The 17,192-nt window shown below is 43.6% G+C and overlaps 1 protein-coding gene across 1 annotated transcript; it reads right to left on the reverse strand.

Annotated features, from left to right (window-relative positions):
* Positions 1-132: 132 nt before the first annotated feature.
* Positions 133-15,917, reverse strand: sparcl1 (SPARC-like 1). The gene is made up of 11 exons (XM_036933386.2): positions 15,578-15,917; positions 8,219-8,274; positions 8,042-8,107; positions 6,633-7,823; positions 6,229-6,340; positions 5,597-5,718; positions 4,871-4,991; positions 4,498-4,634; positions 2,359-2,507; positions 1,475-1,623; positions 133-1,226 (listed from the first exon to the last, which is right to left on the reverse strand). Exons 2-11 carry the CDS (start codon positions 8,270-8,272, stop codon positions 1,198-1,200), a joined length of 2,130 nt encoding a protein of 709 aa, XP_036789281.2. The 5' UTR covers positions 8,273-8,274; positions 15,578-15,917; the 3' UTR covers positions 133-1,197.
* Between the last annotated feature and the right edge of the window lie 1,275 nt (positions 15,918-17,192).

Here is a 17,192-nt window from a genome sequence, read left to right on the forward strand (position 1 = left end):
GTTGTATACATTTTGTTATGGTGCATGAAATAACTTTATTGATGACAATTTCCCCCTGGGGATCAATAAAGTTACCTTCAATCCAATTGTGCATAAAGTAAAACAATCAAACAGGAATGTGATGAGATCCGATGAGGTCAACATTACTTTTATTAGAAAGGTTAGTAAAGTAGCTATATCTGGCAAGACAAATAAAACTGTTGCAGCATTCAACTCTTAGTAATTCTGTCAACATCACATGTTCTACTCCATTACTGCCATTTCAATTTCTCCTTTTGACAGCTCAATTTATTTTGACAGTCAATTACAAATGGTTTTCATACCAAAAAAATATTGTTACGCTCCCACTTAAATGTTTAAAATGAATACTGTAATATTTTGTTCAAAAAGTAAAGTGATCGGTCTCACCTGCATAGAAGTCAATTTCTGTTTTGTAGTCAGTCATCTACTAAAAAGCACTCGTAAACTTTCCCCCTCTTGGAATGTGTTCATAACACTAATATCATTGTTAATTGCTAAAAAAAACGTACTCTACTAATACCACTATCAGCTATACTCTACATACAGTAGAACAGAACATCCACATATTTATAGATCCAAATTTGTTTTAGATTAGTCTGATTTAAGACAACATGAACTATCCTCCTCTTCCATCTATGACTTAAGACATGGAAGGACATTCTCACTTTTACTTTTTAATCAATTGTACTTTGCAGTAGAATGGTAGAACCCACCTGATTATTGTGTTCACCATTCTGTTTTACTGCATATACACCTGGGCTTTCTCCAATAGATGGGAGTTTAGGACAAGCCAAGAAATGACTGGTCAAATCAGAGTCCTCTCAGAAAACCCACCCCCAAAATCCTGTGCTTTGAATTAGGTAGTCCTCTGATTGGTTTAAGGTGATCCCATCACTGACAACTTGGTTTTGAGTAATGCTTCTCATTACAGACATAGGCTCAAACAGTTTCAATAAGGAGAAATTCCAGACTGATACGTGAAGTTGAATATAATGGTGAACACAGCGATTAGGCTGGTTCTACCAGTCTAACTTTACAGAGCACATCGAAAAACATACAGTTTAAATCAACGCAAGTCTCTCTTCTGCCAATTAAGGTATGTGGTTCTGCCATAATTGAAGGTGATCTTGTTAAATGATTATTAAAGCTGGTTGCTTGATGAGGTACTGATTGGACTCAGAAGAGCAGGTTGACATCCATGTCCTCTGCAGAGAGGGAAAATGGAAAATCACAAAAGATGACATCTTTACAAGAGTTTACAATATAGGGTCATACTATCAAACATGTGTGAAAGCACATGATCATGGTCCTTCTGTAAGCTACAGTAACGCAGCATTCATTCCTTCACTCCCATCTAACTACCACAACTATCACAACATTGGCAACATCATGTCAAGCCTCCTTCTTTGGTCATTGAATTGCCTTCACTTTGTATAAGACTGCACACTCTTACCATCCTTGATGCCGAAGCAGTGAGCCCACTCCCTGAAGGACACCTGTTTGTCTCTGTCTGCGTCACACTCCTGGAAGAAGCGGGAGGTACAATGCTCCATGGGGACCAACGGGACCCTCAGGGGGGCCAGCTCAGAGTGGGACAGGAACCTGGATAGGAACACCAGTGTCATTTTCATAAGCCTATGCAATGGAAAACGTTTTGGAACAGAAAACTAAAATAAGCGCCTCCCATTCTTCAAGTAGAGCTTCCCTGTTTCACTCCGTTTTATTCCATTGGGGTTTGAGTATGGGAAGTCTGACCCAAAACTAGAAACGATTGACACACAGTCTGAAATAGATTTACCGAAACGATTGACACACAGTCTGAAATAGATTTACCGAAACGATTGACACACAGTCTGAAATAGATTTACCCAAATGGACTAATTCCAGGAATATCCCAGCTGCGCTTCCACTTTTGTTTCCCGCTCTATGGGCCTTTAAGGTAAACTCAAATGTGAAAGTTTCAGTTAAACTGATTCTTAATCACATATTAGATTCAGACCCACCATGTATCTGATTCACAAGTAATCTGAATCAGAATGTATTGTGAAGGTTAACAGCTACAAGTGAAGCTATTCACAATTGAATCATATCAAAGACATATAACAACACTTCTTCAATATTATTTATGACTGCATCACTACTTGCTGATTTGACTGCAGGTATGACATCATCCATGATACTGGCCTACTGCACTAGGCGTGTAACTTTTTACAGAAGCTCATAAGCATTTCAATGAAAACTTGGCGTAAGCAAGAGGCTCCGCAGGTTCTTTTCTTTTTCATTTTTTTTTTATGACAACAACAACAACAAAATAATTTTTCTCCTGGAGTACTGTACCTGTCAGAAGGGTGCTGGTCCATCTGAGCGAACTGCCAGTGCACGGGATATATGTACATGTTGTAGTTCTTCTCGAAGTCCTGGGCCAGCAACTCAATGGGGTGGTCGCCGGCATGGAGGCGCCTCTCACTCTCGTGGATCTTTCTCACCTGGGAGATTATTTATGGTCACACATGAATAATAAAAATTGTATTGGATTGAATATGAACGTGTGGTAACAAGATTGCTGTTTGAAAATAAATTGTGAGGCACTGGTGATTTTTGGGCTTTGAGATATACACTATTAATCCCTAAGAACGCAGTTGGTTAAAACTTCATAAAGCACCTTTATATGAATATGAAATATTTTGAAAATATAAATAATGGAATTATCAATGAACTACTTCTAACCCCTTTATACAGTGCCTTGCGAAAGTATTCGGCCCCCTTGAACTTTGCGACCTTTTGCCACATTTCAGGCTTCAAACATAAAGATATAAAACAGTATTTTTTTGTGAAGAATCAACAACAAGTGGGACACAATCATGAAGTGGAACGACATTTATTGGATATTTCGAACTTTTTTAACAAATCAAAAACTGAAAAATTGGGCGTGCAAAATTATTCAGCCCCTTTACTTTCACTGCAGCAAACTCTCTCCAGAAGTTCAGCGAGGATCTCTGAATGATCCAATGTTGACCTAAATGACTAATGATGACAAATACAATCCACCTGTGTGTAATCAAGTCTCCGTATAAATGCACCTGCACTGTGATAGTCTCAGGGGTCCGTTAAAAGCGCAGAGAGCATCATGAAGAACAAGGAACACACCAGGCAGGTCCGAGATACTGTTGTGAAGAAGTTTAAAGCCGGATTTGGATACAAAAAGATTTCCCAAGCTTTAAACATCCCAAGGAGCACTGTGCAAGCGATAATATTGAAATGGAAGGAGTATCAGACCACTGCAAATCTACCAATACCTGGCCGTCCCTCTAAACTTTCAACTCATACAAGGAGAAGACTGATCAGAGATGCAGCCAAGAGGCCCATGATCACTCTGGATGAACTGCAGAGATCTACAGCTGAGGTGATAGACTCTGTCCATAGGACAACAATCAGTCATATATTGCACAAATCTGGCATTTATGGAAGAGTGGCAAGAAGAAAGCCATTTCTTAGATATCCATAAAAAGTGTTGTTTAAAGTTTGCCACAAGCCACCTGGGAGACACACCAAACATGTGGAAGAAGGTGCTCTGGTCAGATGAAACCAAAATTGAACTTTTTGGCAACAATGCAAAACGTTATGTTTGGCGTAAAAGCAACACAGCTGAACACACCATCCCCACTGTCAAACATGGTGGTGGCAGCATCATGGTTTGGGCCTGCTTTTGTTCAGCAGGGACAGGGAAGATGGTTAAAATTGATGGGAAGATGGATGGAGCCAAATACAGGACCATTCTGGAAGAAAACCTGATGGAGTCTGCAAAAGACCTGAGACTGGGACGGAGATTTGTCTTCCAACAAGACAATGATCCAAAACATAAAGCAAAATCTACAATTAAATGGTTCAAAAATAAACATATCCAGGTGTTAGAATGGCCAAGTCAAAGTCCAGAACTGAATCCAATCGAGAATCTGTGGAAAGAACTGAAAACTGCTGTTCACAAATGCTCTCCATCCAACCTCACTGAGCTCGAGCTGTTTTGCAAGGAGGAACGGGAAAAAATTTCAGTCTCTCGATGTGCAAAACTGATAGAGACATACCCCAAGCGACTTACAGCTGTAATCGCAGCAAAAGGTGGCGCTACAAAGTATTAACTTAAGGGGGCTGAATAATTTTGCACGCCCAATTTTTCAGTTTTTGATTTGTTAAAAACTTTTGAAATATCCAATAAATGTCGTTCCACTTCATGATTGTGTCCTACTTGTTGTTGATTCTTCACAAAAAAATACAGTTTTATATCTTTATGTTTGAAGCCTGAAATGTGGCAAAAGGTTGCAAAGTTCAAGGGGTCCGAATACTTTCGCAAGGCACTGTAGATGGTATTTCTAAATGTAATGTTTTACCCTCGTATTTTAAGCATAACTTTAAGGGTGTCCATACAAGGTTTATTTTTTCTCAGATTTATTTGAGAAAAAAAATAAGATATTTACTCACTCGGATGCGTTGCTTGGGGGTGAGGAAGCCAGGGGACATGGAGTCATGTTCATAGAGCTGCAGCAAGACGTTCTTCAGCCAGTCGCGCATACGCAGAGGAAACTGGACCAGTTCGCCATTCATACATGGTGCTATGACTAACAGAGAGAGCAAGGTAGTGGAAGAAAGAGAGAGAGTGAGAAAGAGAGGAAGGGGGAGAGGCAAGGTAAGATGAGACAATTAAATAGAGAGTGAGAAACAGACAAGAATGAGAAAGAAAAACGAAAGGGAGAGGAAGAAATGGAGAGAAAAAAAGTGTTATACTGTAGTTATTTCAGATTAGATACTGTATTGGTCAGAAACTGTAGAGGTGGTCTGACTATAGCTGTCTTACATTTGCAGGGTCCAGTGTAGTCCAGGTGAAGTCTATGGCCTCTCTTGCTGCCTTCCAGGTTGCACTTGGTGGCAAAGAGCTCACAGGATGTGTCGTAGGTGACATTGTTAGTTCCACATACCTGCATGAAAGATACATTACTTCATGTGTTGTGGATTTAACAAATGAAATGCTTCAGCTAAAGATATTGTAGTGATCCTGCTCTTGGTAAGAAACTAAGCATCACAGAGTTCCAATAGAGTTAACTCTATTCAGACTGAGGCTAGTGCACCTGTCTTGGACACAGGGGCCTGCAGATACAATTATAGCCAAAACCAACAGCTCCCCAACGTTGTTAGAATATCATGTCAGGGTTGTACCTACCATAGCCAGATTCTTGGCATATTTCCTTCAAGTTTCCTCGAACTACAGATGTAGGATCAGAAGACGTATCCAAATCCTAACTTTTACAACAGCATAGTTCTGTGGTACCGATCTTATCAATTTCAATTGCCCACAGTTCCTGTCCATAATAGCAACTCTTCCCAAATGTGTTTAAAGGAATTCCTTTCGTATTGTTTACGTTTATTGGACAGGATAGAAAGAAAGGAAGGAGTAGAGAGAGAAAGTGCTAGAGCAGTGGGTCAGATTCAACCCATGCTCCTCAGCAGTACATACTGTATAGCACATGTGATCCAGAACTGTGAACCCCCCCAGGCCACCCCAATGACCACTGTTCATACTCACATGATCATAGTCAGTGACACTCTGTGGGCAGGCAGAAGGCTCCTGACACACGCACATAGGCTTCTTCTCCCCGTTGAGTTTGCAGGTCTTTCCACGTTTACAACGGAAGTTCTCACAAGGGTCTAAAAGAGATTTTTTTTGTTGTCTAAACACACTCATGCCCTAGAATTTTATATCAGTGGAACATTGATGTGATAACACTATTGTTTATTTTCTGCTAGATTCACTAAGTTATTGTATGTTCATGTGTTATTAATGTTTTAATCAAGTCTTAATCATGATTAACAAGTATGTACTTTCCAGTGGTTATAGATGTCAATGGAAACACCAGCACTACCACCACAGCCATTACCCCCTGCATTCCATTGCCATTTGAGTTTGCACAGTGCTCGAATTCAACATGAGCTCTCTCATTGACCCCTTAATCCAGCGGAGGCGGGGGGGGGGGGGGGTTGTTTTGGTAGCAGCGGTGAATTGGAGTGGCACTATTCTTCTGGGAGTGTTAGTGAAAGGGCCCAGTCAGCAGATTCCTAGTGTGTGTGTGTGTGTGTGTGTGTGTGTGTGTGTGCGTGCGTGTGTGTGTGTGTGTGTGTGTGTGCGTGCGTGCGTGCCTTGCTGAGATTGACACTTACCGGCAGCGGAGGCTTGGGGTCTGTATAGGCTGGCCGCCAAAGAGGGCCTGGCGCTGGGGTAGAGGTCCACTGTCGCCCTGATCTGGACCGGGTTCATTCCCACCAGAGGAGCCTGGGTAGGAAACAGAAGATGAAATCACAATAGAGGTCAACAAACCACCCACAGATGTTAATAGATAAGATGTGGGCATTTTAAATGACACCCTATTTCCCATACTGTATACACTAATTTTGGGAAGCTCTGAGAATAGAGTAGATCCATCCATGGACCATCGGTTGAATTTCAAATAGGTCACTCACAGAAAAGGGCCTAGCTTTATATAAGGGTTACATGGTTCAATGTAGGTTGAGGTTTTAGGATAACATTGCATTATAGCTAATGGGCGATGTGTGAAGAGTTTTACCCATTTCCCGGCTCTTCTCCGCTTGGGCTTGTAGACAGCATTGTCAGTGGTGCGGTAGTACTCCTTCTCCCCCTCATCCCCCTGGTGGTCTGGGACTCCTTCTCCTGGCGGGGCCTCATCCCTCTGTGGGGGGTGCTTCCTCACCCTCTGGTTCTTCCTCTGCTTCGTAGCTTTGCCTAGGGTGTGACTGGCGCTCTCGTTTATGTTCTTCTGCTCCTTCTCTTCTCCCCCTTCTACAGAAAGATGTGTCCCATCAAGATCCACACTGTTCTTTGTCTCTTGGAGTTCAGCGTCTGTGTCGCCGTCTTTTTTATTGTTCCCCTTTTCTTGGGAATTGTCCTTGGAACCTTTCTGCTGGTCCTTGCTTCCCTCAGGGAGTTTGTACTGGCCGAGCACTTCCTGGCTCTCAGAGGCCTCGGCTTCTTGTATGTCCTGCTGGGACTCATAGTCATCAGTGGCAGTGGGGATTTCATCTTCCTTGCTAACTTGTTCTTCTTTCTCCTCCACCTTTGCCTCCTCTTCCTTATTTAAGAGGAGCTGGGCGTCTTCGGCGAGGGATTTCCCTTCCTCAAGCTCGGTTTCCAGGGGCTGTGTGTTGTCACTGTCACCTGCGTAGTCCAGATCCTCTGGAATCTCCGGCTCGGTGTTGCTGTACGTCTCTTCGACTTCAGCCTCTTGCTTTACTCTTCCGTCCCCGACCACAGGTTCCGCCTCTTTCTCTCCTTTCTCCTCATCCTCATCTGACTCCTCCTCATCCGCCATCGCCTCCACCTTTTCTGCCTCTTTCTCTGCCTCCACATCCACCTCCTCCTCCCCATCTATCACCTCCTCATCCTCCTCCTCCTTTTCCAAGTCTCCCTCCGCTTCTTCTCCCTCCTCCTCTTCAGACTGTGTCTCCTCAGACTCGATCTTTCCCTCTTCCTCTTCTTCCTCCTCCTCCTCTTCCACCTCTTCTTCCTCTGACTCCCCCTGGAGGAGGTCCACCAGTGCCTTATCGCTCAGCAGGACAGGGGTGCTCCTCTCACCACTGTCAGACACCTCGAACACCCCTTCCTCATTGGAGGGACCCATATTAACATTAGCATTGTCCTCGTAGCTCATGTCCTCGTCTTCCTGATCCTGACTGCTAGACTCAAAGGTCATGAAAGTCGGCAAGATCTCCCCCTCATTGGCCTCATCTGGAACAATGTCCTTTAGCAGGAAGGGAAGTGTAAAAAGTCAGTACAACTAAAAATTAAAAGTTTCTGGAAAAACTTTTGTAAATATAACAAAAGATATAGCCTCTAGACAAACTTTTGTCATAAATGAAATAATAATATAATAATGAAAGGTAAAGTTTCTGGGGAATCCTTGTCAATGTTCTGTTTTTATAGAGATTTATTTAAAATACAGAGTTGGATGCACTTTACCTTCTCTTTAGCTGTGTGTGAGGACTTGGCTAAAGCTTGATGTTTGTCGTGAGGTTTGCCTTTGACCTTGGGAATGGCAAGGAATTATTGATAAAAAATCATTAGACTTGTGGTTATTCATTTATTTTATTAAAAAGCTGTTTATCAAAAAGCAAGAGTGGATTTATCAGTACTTACAGACACAGCAAATGCTGAGGTCAATAGGCAAAAGAACAGTAAATGGGTCTTCATACCTATAACGACATCAAATTCAATGGCATATGTTATTTATTAGTATTTATAAAGTTTAAAGGACCAGTGCAGGCAAATTACTTTTTTCCTTCGTTTTGTATCATATTGAATACCACGAGTGGGACTTTTTATTGCTCAATCTAATGTGAGCTGATTTAATATTTTTCCATAGGCCTAACGGACACATGCTCAATCTTGTGCACTTTTAATAGACTGAAGTTATCGAGATATCAAAGTGTCACCAACAAAAACTTAAACAGCAGGCCGGGCGAACATTTTTCACTTGCAAATAACCATTTTTCTGGAAGTGCTCAGGGCATGCCATTCCATGACAGCAGTATTTCTTTTTCAACAATGTTTTGAAGCAATGGGTCTTATCAGTCCTCCTTGACAACAAAAATATAAACAACAGAGTAGGCTAATAAGTCCTTAGTTTTTGGCTTATGTTCAGGTAAAACTATTTATCTAATCAATATTTCCAAGTCATATGCTTGAAGATAAAGGGTATTTAATCAACTGAAATTACCAGAAATCTGACAGATAAATTGTTTTTAATATAAAGATAAAGCCTAATCGTATAATTATCTATTGAAGTAGAAAGCAATGGGTAAGAAACATATCTAGCACATAGAGTAAATTGCAACATACATTTAAGGCCATCTAAACTCTAACATTGACTGACCCTGCAATAGGTGTCGTTCAATTGGTAATATTACTTTGTGTCTTCTAATAATGTCTCTTAATAGGAAAGTAATCAGATTATGTTACTGAGTTTGGGTAATCCAAAAGTTGAGTTACGTTACTGATACACTTTTGGACAGGTAACTAGTAACTTTAATGGATCACATTTAGAAAGTAACCTACCAAACCATGTCAGTTCAACACAACTATGGAAAATTAAAATCCCGCCCCAAGCCGGCACCAATGGACACCAACTGAAATGGCCCATGGCAGACCACCCAGACCTCCACCCGCAAGGTAGTCTTGGTATTGTGGACACCTTCTCCTTTCCCAGCTGTAAGCACTGTGGGCTACACTGGGAGCCGAAACATCCAAGCTATAAAAACTCACGAAAGTGTGTGATGATGCCCAACCTGCCGCAGCGCAAATATCCCCTACAGTCAATCCTTTAAATAATGCCCAAGATGCTGCCAGGCCCATGGTCGAGTGGGCGCGTACACCGCTAAGTAACCCTCACTTGCTGCTGCATGCCAGGGAGAAAACCTCCACAAGTCAGTAAGGAGAGACGCTGCTCAGAGAGCGCCCTGCTACAAGCTGGATTAGCTGAACAGAAAAAATCTGGTCACATAACCAGATATCTCGGATCCACTCAAAGGGCATGCATAAAGCTAGTACTGGACACAGAGCATGAAACCTCTGTTGCTCTTCACAAGCAAAAGGAGGAGGTGAAAAGGGAAAATAGCTCAGAGGCTAAAGACGTGTAGGTCATGACCATGAAGGCCGCATTAGGACACAGCGTCACCTTAGAGTCGCCAGGGGTGAACTGAGTACAGGAACCATGTACGGATGAGGTGTGGAGGCCCCCAACACATTTAGCCGAAGCCCAAGCCATAAGCAGAGAGCTCTTGTAGGAGAGGATCTTCAGATCCACCAACTCCAGAGGCTCAAAGGGGGCACAATGCCTCCAAAACCAGAGCTAAATCCCATGTGGGCGCAATAGGTACAGCAGGCTCCAAGACCACTGGTGCGCAATAGTTCCCAACGGGGCACTTAGGTCCCTCAGCGAGAAGAACAGACAACACTGCAAGTTTTTTTGCGATGCGTAAAGATCTAGGTTGGCCCTGCCAAACCTCTCCCATATCTGGGCAACCACCCAGGGGTGTAGCCTCCACTAAACAGCACAACAAACCTGAAACCTCAGAAGCTCCAGGTAATAGATATGTCGGGTACTCTGTCCCACCGTCCATACCCCCAAATCGAGTAGCCCCACACTTGGGGGGACACATCTGTCATGACCAACAGAATAACACCTGTCCCATGAGCACCCCTTCCGACAGTACCGGAGGGTCTCCCCACTGGGCCAGTGCCAGCAGGCCTGTCGGGGACATTGATGCATCCAAGAGAGTGGCTACCACCCAGCGCTGGAAAGGCAGCATCAATAATAATCCCAGGGCCCTGCATTAAAGACCAACATTTGTTCAAGAAAATTGTGATAAATAAAAAAATATACCAGTTTCATTTAAGGACCAAAAAATTGGCAGCTGTGCCATACATATTGCAAAATAAACTCAACAAAAAAAAGAAACGTCCTCTGACTGTCAACTGCGTTTATTTTAAGCAAACTTAACATATGTAATACTTGTATGAACATAACAAGACTCAACAAGTGAAACATAAACTGAACAGGTTCCACAGACATGTGACGAACAGAAATGGAATAATGTGTCCCTGAACAAATAGGGGGTCAAAATAAAAAGTAACAGTCAGTATCTGGTGTGGCCAACAGCAGCATTAAGTACTGCAGTGCATCTCCTCCTCATGAACTGCAACACATTTGCAAGTTCTTGCTGTGAGATGTTACCCCACGCTTCCACCAAGGCACCTGCAAGTTCCTGGACATTTCTGGGGGGAATGGCCCTAGCCCTCACCCTCCAATCCAACAGGTCCCAGACATGCTCAATGGGATTGAGATCCGGGCTCTTCGCAGGACGTGGCAGAACACTGACATACCTGTCTTTCAGGAAATCACAAACAGAAAGAGCAGTATGGATGTTGGCATTGACATGCTGGAGGGTCATGTCAGAATGAGCCTGCAGGAAGGGTAACACATGAGGGAGGAAGATGTCTTCCCTGTAACGGCACAGCGTTGAGATTGCAGGCAGAGACAACAAGCTCAGTCCGATGATGCTGTAACACACACACATGACGGACCCTCCACCTCCAAATCGATCCCGCTCCAGAGTACAGGCCTCGGTGCAATGCTCATTCCTTCGACGATAAACGCGAATCCGACCATCACCCCTGGTGAGACAAAACCGCGACTCGTCAGTGAAGAACACTTTTTGCCAGTCCTGTCTGGTCCAGCGACGGTGAGTTTGTGCCCATAGGCAACGTTGTTGTCGGTGATCTCTGGTGAGGACCTGCCTTACAAACAGGCCCACAAGCCCTCAGTCCAGCCTCTCTCAGCCTATTGCGGACAGTCTGAGCACTGATGGAGGGATTGTGCGTTCCTGGTGTAACTTGGGCAGTTGTTGTTGCCATCCTGTACCTGTCCCGCAGGTGTGATGTTCGGATGTACCGATCCTGTGCAGGTGTTGTTAAATGTGGTCTGCCATTGCGAAGACTATCAGTTATCCATCCTGACTCCCTGTAGCGCTGTCTTAGACTTCTCACAGTACGGACATTGCAATTTATTGCCCTGGCCACATCTGCAGTCCTCCTTGCAGCATGCCTAATGCACATTCACGCAGATGAGCAGGGACCCTGGCCATCTTTCTTTTGAAAAAGTTTAGTTGGGAAGAGATTTTCACGGTTTTTGGTTAGGGTAGGTTTTAATAGTTACAGTGGGTACAACATCTCCTATACACTTCCTGATAAACTCAGTCATCATATCTGTGTATTCGTCAATGGTATTCTCAGAGGCTACCCAGAACATATCCCAGTCTGTGTGATCAAAACCATCTTGAAGCATGGAATCTGATTGGTCAGAACAGCATTGAATAGTCCTTAGCACAGGTACCTCTTTTTTGAGTTTCTGCCTATAGGAAGGGAAGAGCAAAATGGAGTCGTGACTTGCCAAAGGGAGGGCAGGGGAGCGTCTTGTAGGCATTTCGAAGCTGAGTAGCAGTGGTCTAATGTTTTCTCAGAGCGAGTGCTACAGTCAATCTGTTGGTAGAACTTCGGTAGCGTTTTCCACAGATTTCCTTTGTTAAAATCCCCAGCTACAATAAATATGGCCTCATGATATGTGGTTTCCAGTTTGCAAAAAGTCCAGTAAAGTTCTTTGAGTGCCGTCGTGGTATCGGCTTGAAGGGGGAATATACACGGCTGTGATCATAACCGAAGAGAATTCTCTTGGGAGATAATACGTTCGGCATTTCATTGTGAGGTATTCTAGGTCGGGTGAACAAAAGGCCTTGAGTTTCTGTATGTTATCACAATCACACCAGGAGTAGTTAATCATGAAACATAAACCCCCTCCTTTCTTCTTCCCGGAGAGTTCTTTATTCCTGTCTGCGCTATATACTGAGAACCCAGCTGGCTGTATGGACAAAGACAGTATATCCCGAGGGAGCCATGTTTCTGTGAAACAAAGTATGTTACTCTGGAAAGAGATTCTCGCCCTGAGCTCGGCTACTTTATTATCCAGAGACTGAACATTAGCGTGAAATATACTCGAAAGCGGTGGATGGTGTGTACGCATCCTGAGTCGGACTAGAATTCCACTCCAAACATCTCTTCTCCGCTAGCTGTGTTTTGGATCAGCCTCTGGGATCAGTTCAATTGCCCTGAGGGTTACGAACAAAGGATCCAATTTGGGTAAGTCGTATTCCCGGTTGTAATACTGGTGAGTTACTAGTGGTTTACTTCTTTAGTTCTTTCCGGCTGAATGTAGTAACACAAAAAATGTCCTGGGCTAATTAATGTAAGAAATAACACACACCTGTATCCTGACGTCACTGTTCACATGATCCAGGGCAACACATGCGCGACATTGGTCGGAGCAGGCAGTGAGTCTCCCGTAAAGTGCCATCTGAGGGGGCATTAATGCCCTCTCGTGGACAGGGATGGACTGATTCTTTTTTATTTCCACCACTCTCAACAGCCACTTAGCCGGCAGGGCTCCGCCTGTCTCCTTTTCGGGAAGTTTCAGCCCCGAGAGAGTCAGCTAAAGGTGACACTTTGCCACCACAGTAGCTTTAATACATTTCCTTAGCTACAGAATGGTGCACCGGGACATGGGCAGAATGAAATCTGCACAAGAGCTCTGTGTGGGGCTACGTGGCAGTCAAAGCTGCATCCAACTCCGTCAGCAGCTCAGTCTGGTAGAACATAGTTACGGACAAAGGGGAATGTGGCTTGGAGCAGGTTGTTGTCACTTCCTTGCCAAAATCCGTAAAAAGAGGCAGGTGGTGCTTGACAGCAGAAATCACAGGGTGCAGGTACAGATTTATTCTGTGGTGGAGGAAGGTCACTTCTGCGGGGTAGGACAATCACAGGCGTGGGGAGGTGGCTGCCCCTGAATTAAGTCCTCCTCATCAACCAAGAACCCTGCTGAGCCCGCCAGGGTTAACATGTCGTCATCCGAACCTGGGCCCAGTGAGTCACTGTGGGAGACCGATTCAGCCGGCTCACTATCGCCCTGCTGGGAGGCTAGTTCTGCTCTGACCACAGCCCCAAATTCCTCCCCACGTTCTGCAACTTGACAGGTACCGACATCCAGCACAGGAAGGTCGCCAACGTTAACCCCGAGCTTTCTCAAGAATGCTACATGTCTATCCAAAGAGTTTGCATGCAGCCGCTGGCAATGCGCACACAAACTGATCGACCATGAAGGGACAGTTTGGATGGCACAAAGTCAGATAGTCTCATGTTCCAATATTTTTTTTTTGTTGAAGCATGAATTGTTCTTGCTCACATTGAGGTGAAGAGTGAAATAATTTCAGAATGAATTCGAGCCACAGTGTTATCACCTGTGGAAGGTGGGGCTTTCAGAAAGGCACGGATTTCATTAGCCTGGTCAGGCGTGATTTTAGTTCTTCAATCAAAGTCGCAAAAGTGAGTTGTGTTGTACCGAGAGTACCGACTGAAAGGGAACCCTTCCACTCAGACCACTCCCAAACATTCCTAGCAGAATTCTTGCTTGAGATATCGTTTTTTGCTTCTTTGTTTTGATATTGAGATAAAAACAGCTGTTTTGGGCCTTTAAAGAGGCAAAGTGTGATTAGTACATACATTTTTGTACTTTTATATTATTGTTATATACCCATTGATTCTTGAAGAATATAAGTTATTAATGCCTTGTTTAATTGTAGCACCCCATCAGAACCTAAAATATTATATTTTATATATCTCATGGATGGTCAGTCCTTGCTTCCATAGCTCTGTTTATCTTCCAGCTGTATCTACCAGCTGTTTAAAAAAATCAGTGGCAGGGTGGACGCTTTGTTATTGAACTGCAGAACTGCAGATTGCCCCTTTAATTATGGGTATAAATGGGCCATTCAAATGATTTTATCATACTGAATATCAAAGACAGACATGAGGTTTGTCCACCTTGGTCTCTGATAAGGGCAATGACAATCCCTTATTGTGCAATCGTTCAAAACCAATGGACAAACCATTTCCCCCAACTTTAGAACATTTAAATCTTGAGTCCCTTTAGGGCTCCTGAGTGGTGCAGTGGTCTAAGTGACTGCATCTCAGTGTTAGAGGTGTCACTACAGCCCCTGGTTCAATTCCAGGCTGTTGCACAACCGGCCATGATTGGGAGTCCCATATGGTTGTGCGCAATTGGCCCAGCATTGTCTGGATTTGGCTGGGGTAGGCTGTCATTGTAAATAAGAATTTCTTCTTAAATGACTTAGATAACTTAAATAAAGTTTAAATACAAAACTAAAACACCCTCCCTCTCGGTTTCCATAGTGTGAAACTCTCCCTTCAGAGATGCACCCCTCTCTCAAAAAGTCACATTGAGAGTTCAGTGGACGCTAAAGCAAACAGCAGAAGCTACTAGACAGGAAAGAGAGTCGACTAAGTCCACAAACTTTTTGTCCCTGTGTTTGGAGACAATGCGGGGGGGTGGGGGGGGGGGGGAGATATTGCATGCCAAAAATGATAAATCACTTGGAAGAGATTGAAACAGAATGATTTTGTTTTAGCCTAATGATATAAATATCATGTGAACGTTGTCTTTGTCGGTTTTACTAGCTACATAAATGAATGGTTATTACTCTTTGGTCAAACTTTGTAAAGTTTTTAAAGTATGAAAAAAATGATTTTTTTACCCAGTAATTTCATGAAACGCTCTCTAAAGCATGCATGCTAATGTAAAATCTGAGTCATAGACGTCTAAAACGTCCATAACATCTAAAACAATCCTGCAGTAGCACCCTATGCAACACAATGGGGACAAAAAATACACATCTGAGCAGATTGATTTAGCAGTAAACAAAACACAAAATCACTCTTCTCATATATATCCACCACATCCCCAGTGTCAATTTCCTCAATAAGACAGATTTAGAGGGATTTGTTTTTGTGACGACAAAATGTGTCTTCAAGGAATTTAAAATGATAATTTCGAGTGGATGTAACTAAGAGAGAAGAATAAAAAGTTGTTACCTGATGTTGGCAGCTGCAAGGAGAGGTTTGAGACTGCGTCACACAGACGCAAACACACATACACACACAATGTACTATCTCACCCAAGAAAGTGCACACACTGTCTCTCGCACACTGACGCTTTGTCCAGCAACACACACACCACACCTCTCAGCGTCTTTTGTGCCTTCTGTGTCAAAGGAAACAGTGGACAGTGGACAGTGGACTACAGCAGAGGAGGCAGTCAACTGAGTATGGCCGAGCAGGGAAGCGAGAGAGAGAGCTTATTCAATCAAACCCGTATTGCGGAAGTTTACGCACTAGCTCTTATTTCCTATGGTCAACTAAAATCACCCAAAATGGTTTACAATCACAAGGATGGATGATACACTGATGCATGAACCACAGGAGGCCGGTGGCACCTTAAAAAGGGGAGGATGGGCTCATAGTAATGTCTGGAACGGAATCCATGGAATGGTAAAGGACACATCAAGCAGATGGTTGCCATGTGTTTGATACACTACATGACCAAATCTGTGTGGACACCTGCTCGTCAAACATCTCATTCCAAAATAATGGGAAATAATATGTAGTTGGTCCCCCTTTGCTGCTACAACAGCCTCCACTCTTTACACTAGATGTTGGAACATTGCTGTGGGGACTGGCTTCCACTCAGCCACAAGATCATTAGTGAGGTCGGGAACTGATGTTGGGCTATTAGGCCTGGCTCGCAGTCAAATTTTGAATTAATCACAAAGGTGTTCGATGGAATCGTCTAGAATGTCACTGAATACTGTAGCGTTAAGACTTCCCATCAATGGTACCAACGGACCTAGGCCAAACCATGAAAAACAGCCTCAGACCATTATTCCCCCTCCACTAATACTATGTATTGGGGCAGGTAGCATACTCCTGGCATCCGCCAAACACAGATTTTTCGGTCGGACTGCCAGATGGTGAAGTGAGATTCATCACTCCAGAGGATGGTTTCCACTGCTCCAGAGTCCAATGGCATTGTGCATGGTGAGCTTACGCTTGTGTGCGGCTGCTCAGACATGGAAACCCGTTTCATAAGCTCCCGACGAACAGTTTTTTTTTGCTGATGTTGCTTCCAGGGGTGTTTGGAACTCAGAAATTAGTCTTGAAACCTAGGACAGACTATTTGTACGTGCTACGTACTTCAGCACCCGGCTCTGTGAGCTTGTGTGGCCTACCACTTTGCGGCTGAGCTGTTGTTGCTCCTAGACGTTTCCACTTCACTACTACAGCACTGACATGTGACCGGGGCAGCTCTAGCAGGGCAGAAATTTGGCGAACTGACTTGTTGTTTGGCGAACTGACATCCTATGACAGCGCCACGTTGAAAGTCACTGAGCTCTTCAGTAAGGCAATTCTACTGCCAATGTTTGTCTATGGTGATTGCATGGCTGTGTGCTCAACTTTATAACCTGTCAGCAACGGGTGTGGCTGAAATAGCCGAATCCACTAATTTGAAAGGGGGGACACATACTTTGCTATATACAGTGCCTTGCGAAAGTATTCGGCCCCCTTGAACTTTGCAACCTTTTGCCACATTATAGACTTCAAACATAAAGATATAAAACTGTTTTTTTTGTGAAAAATCAACAACAAGTGG

This window comes from Oncorhynchus mykiss, chromosome 10 (genome assembly GCF_057628025.1).
Source record: "Oncorhynchus mykiss isolate SJ-2025 chromosome 10, ASM5762802v1, whole genome shotgun sequence".
Taxonomy (NCBI): domain Eukaryota; kingdom Metazoa; phylum Chordata; class Actinopteri; order Salmoniformes; family Salmonidae; genus Oncorhynchus; species Oncorhynchus mykiss.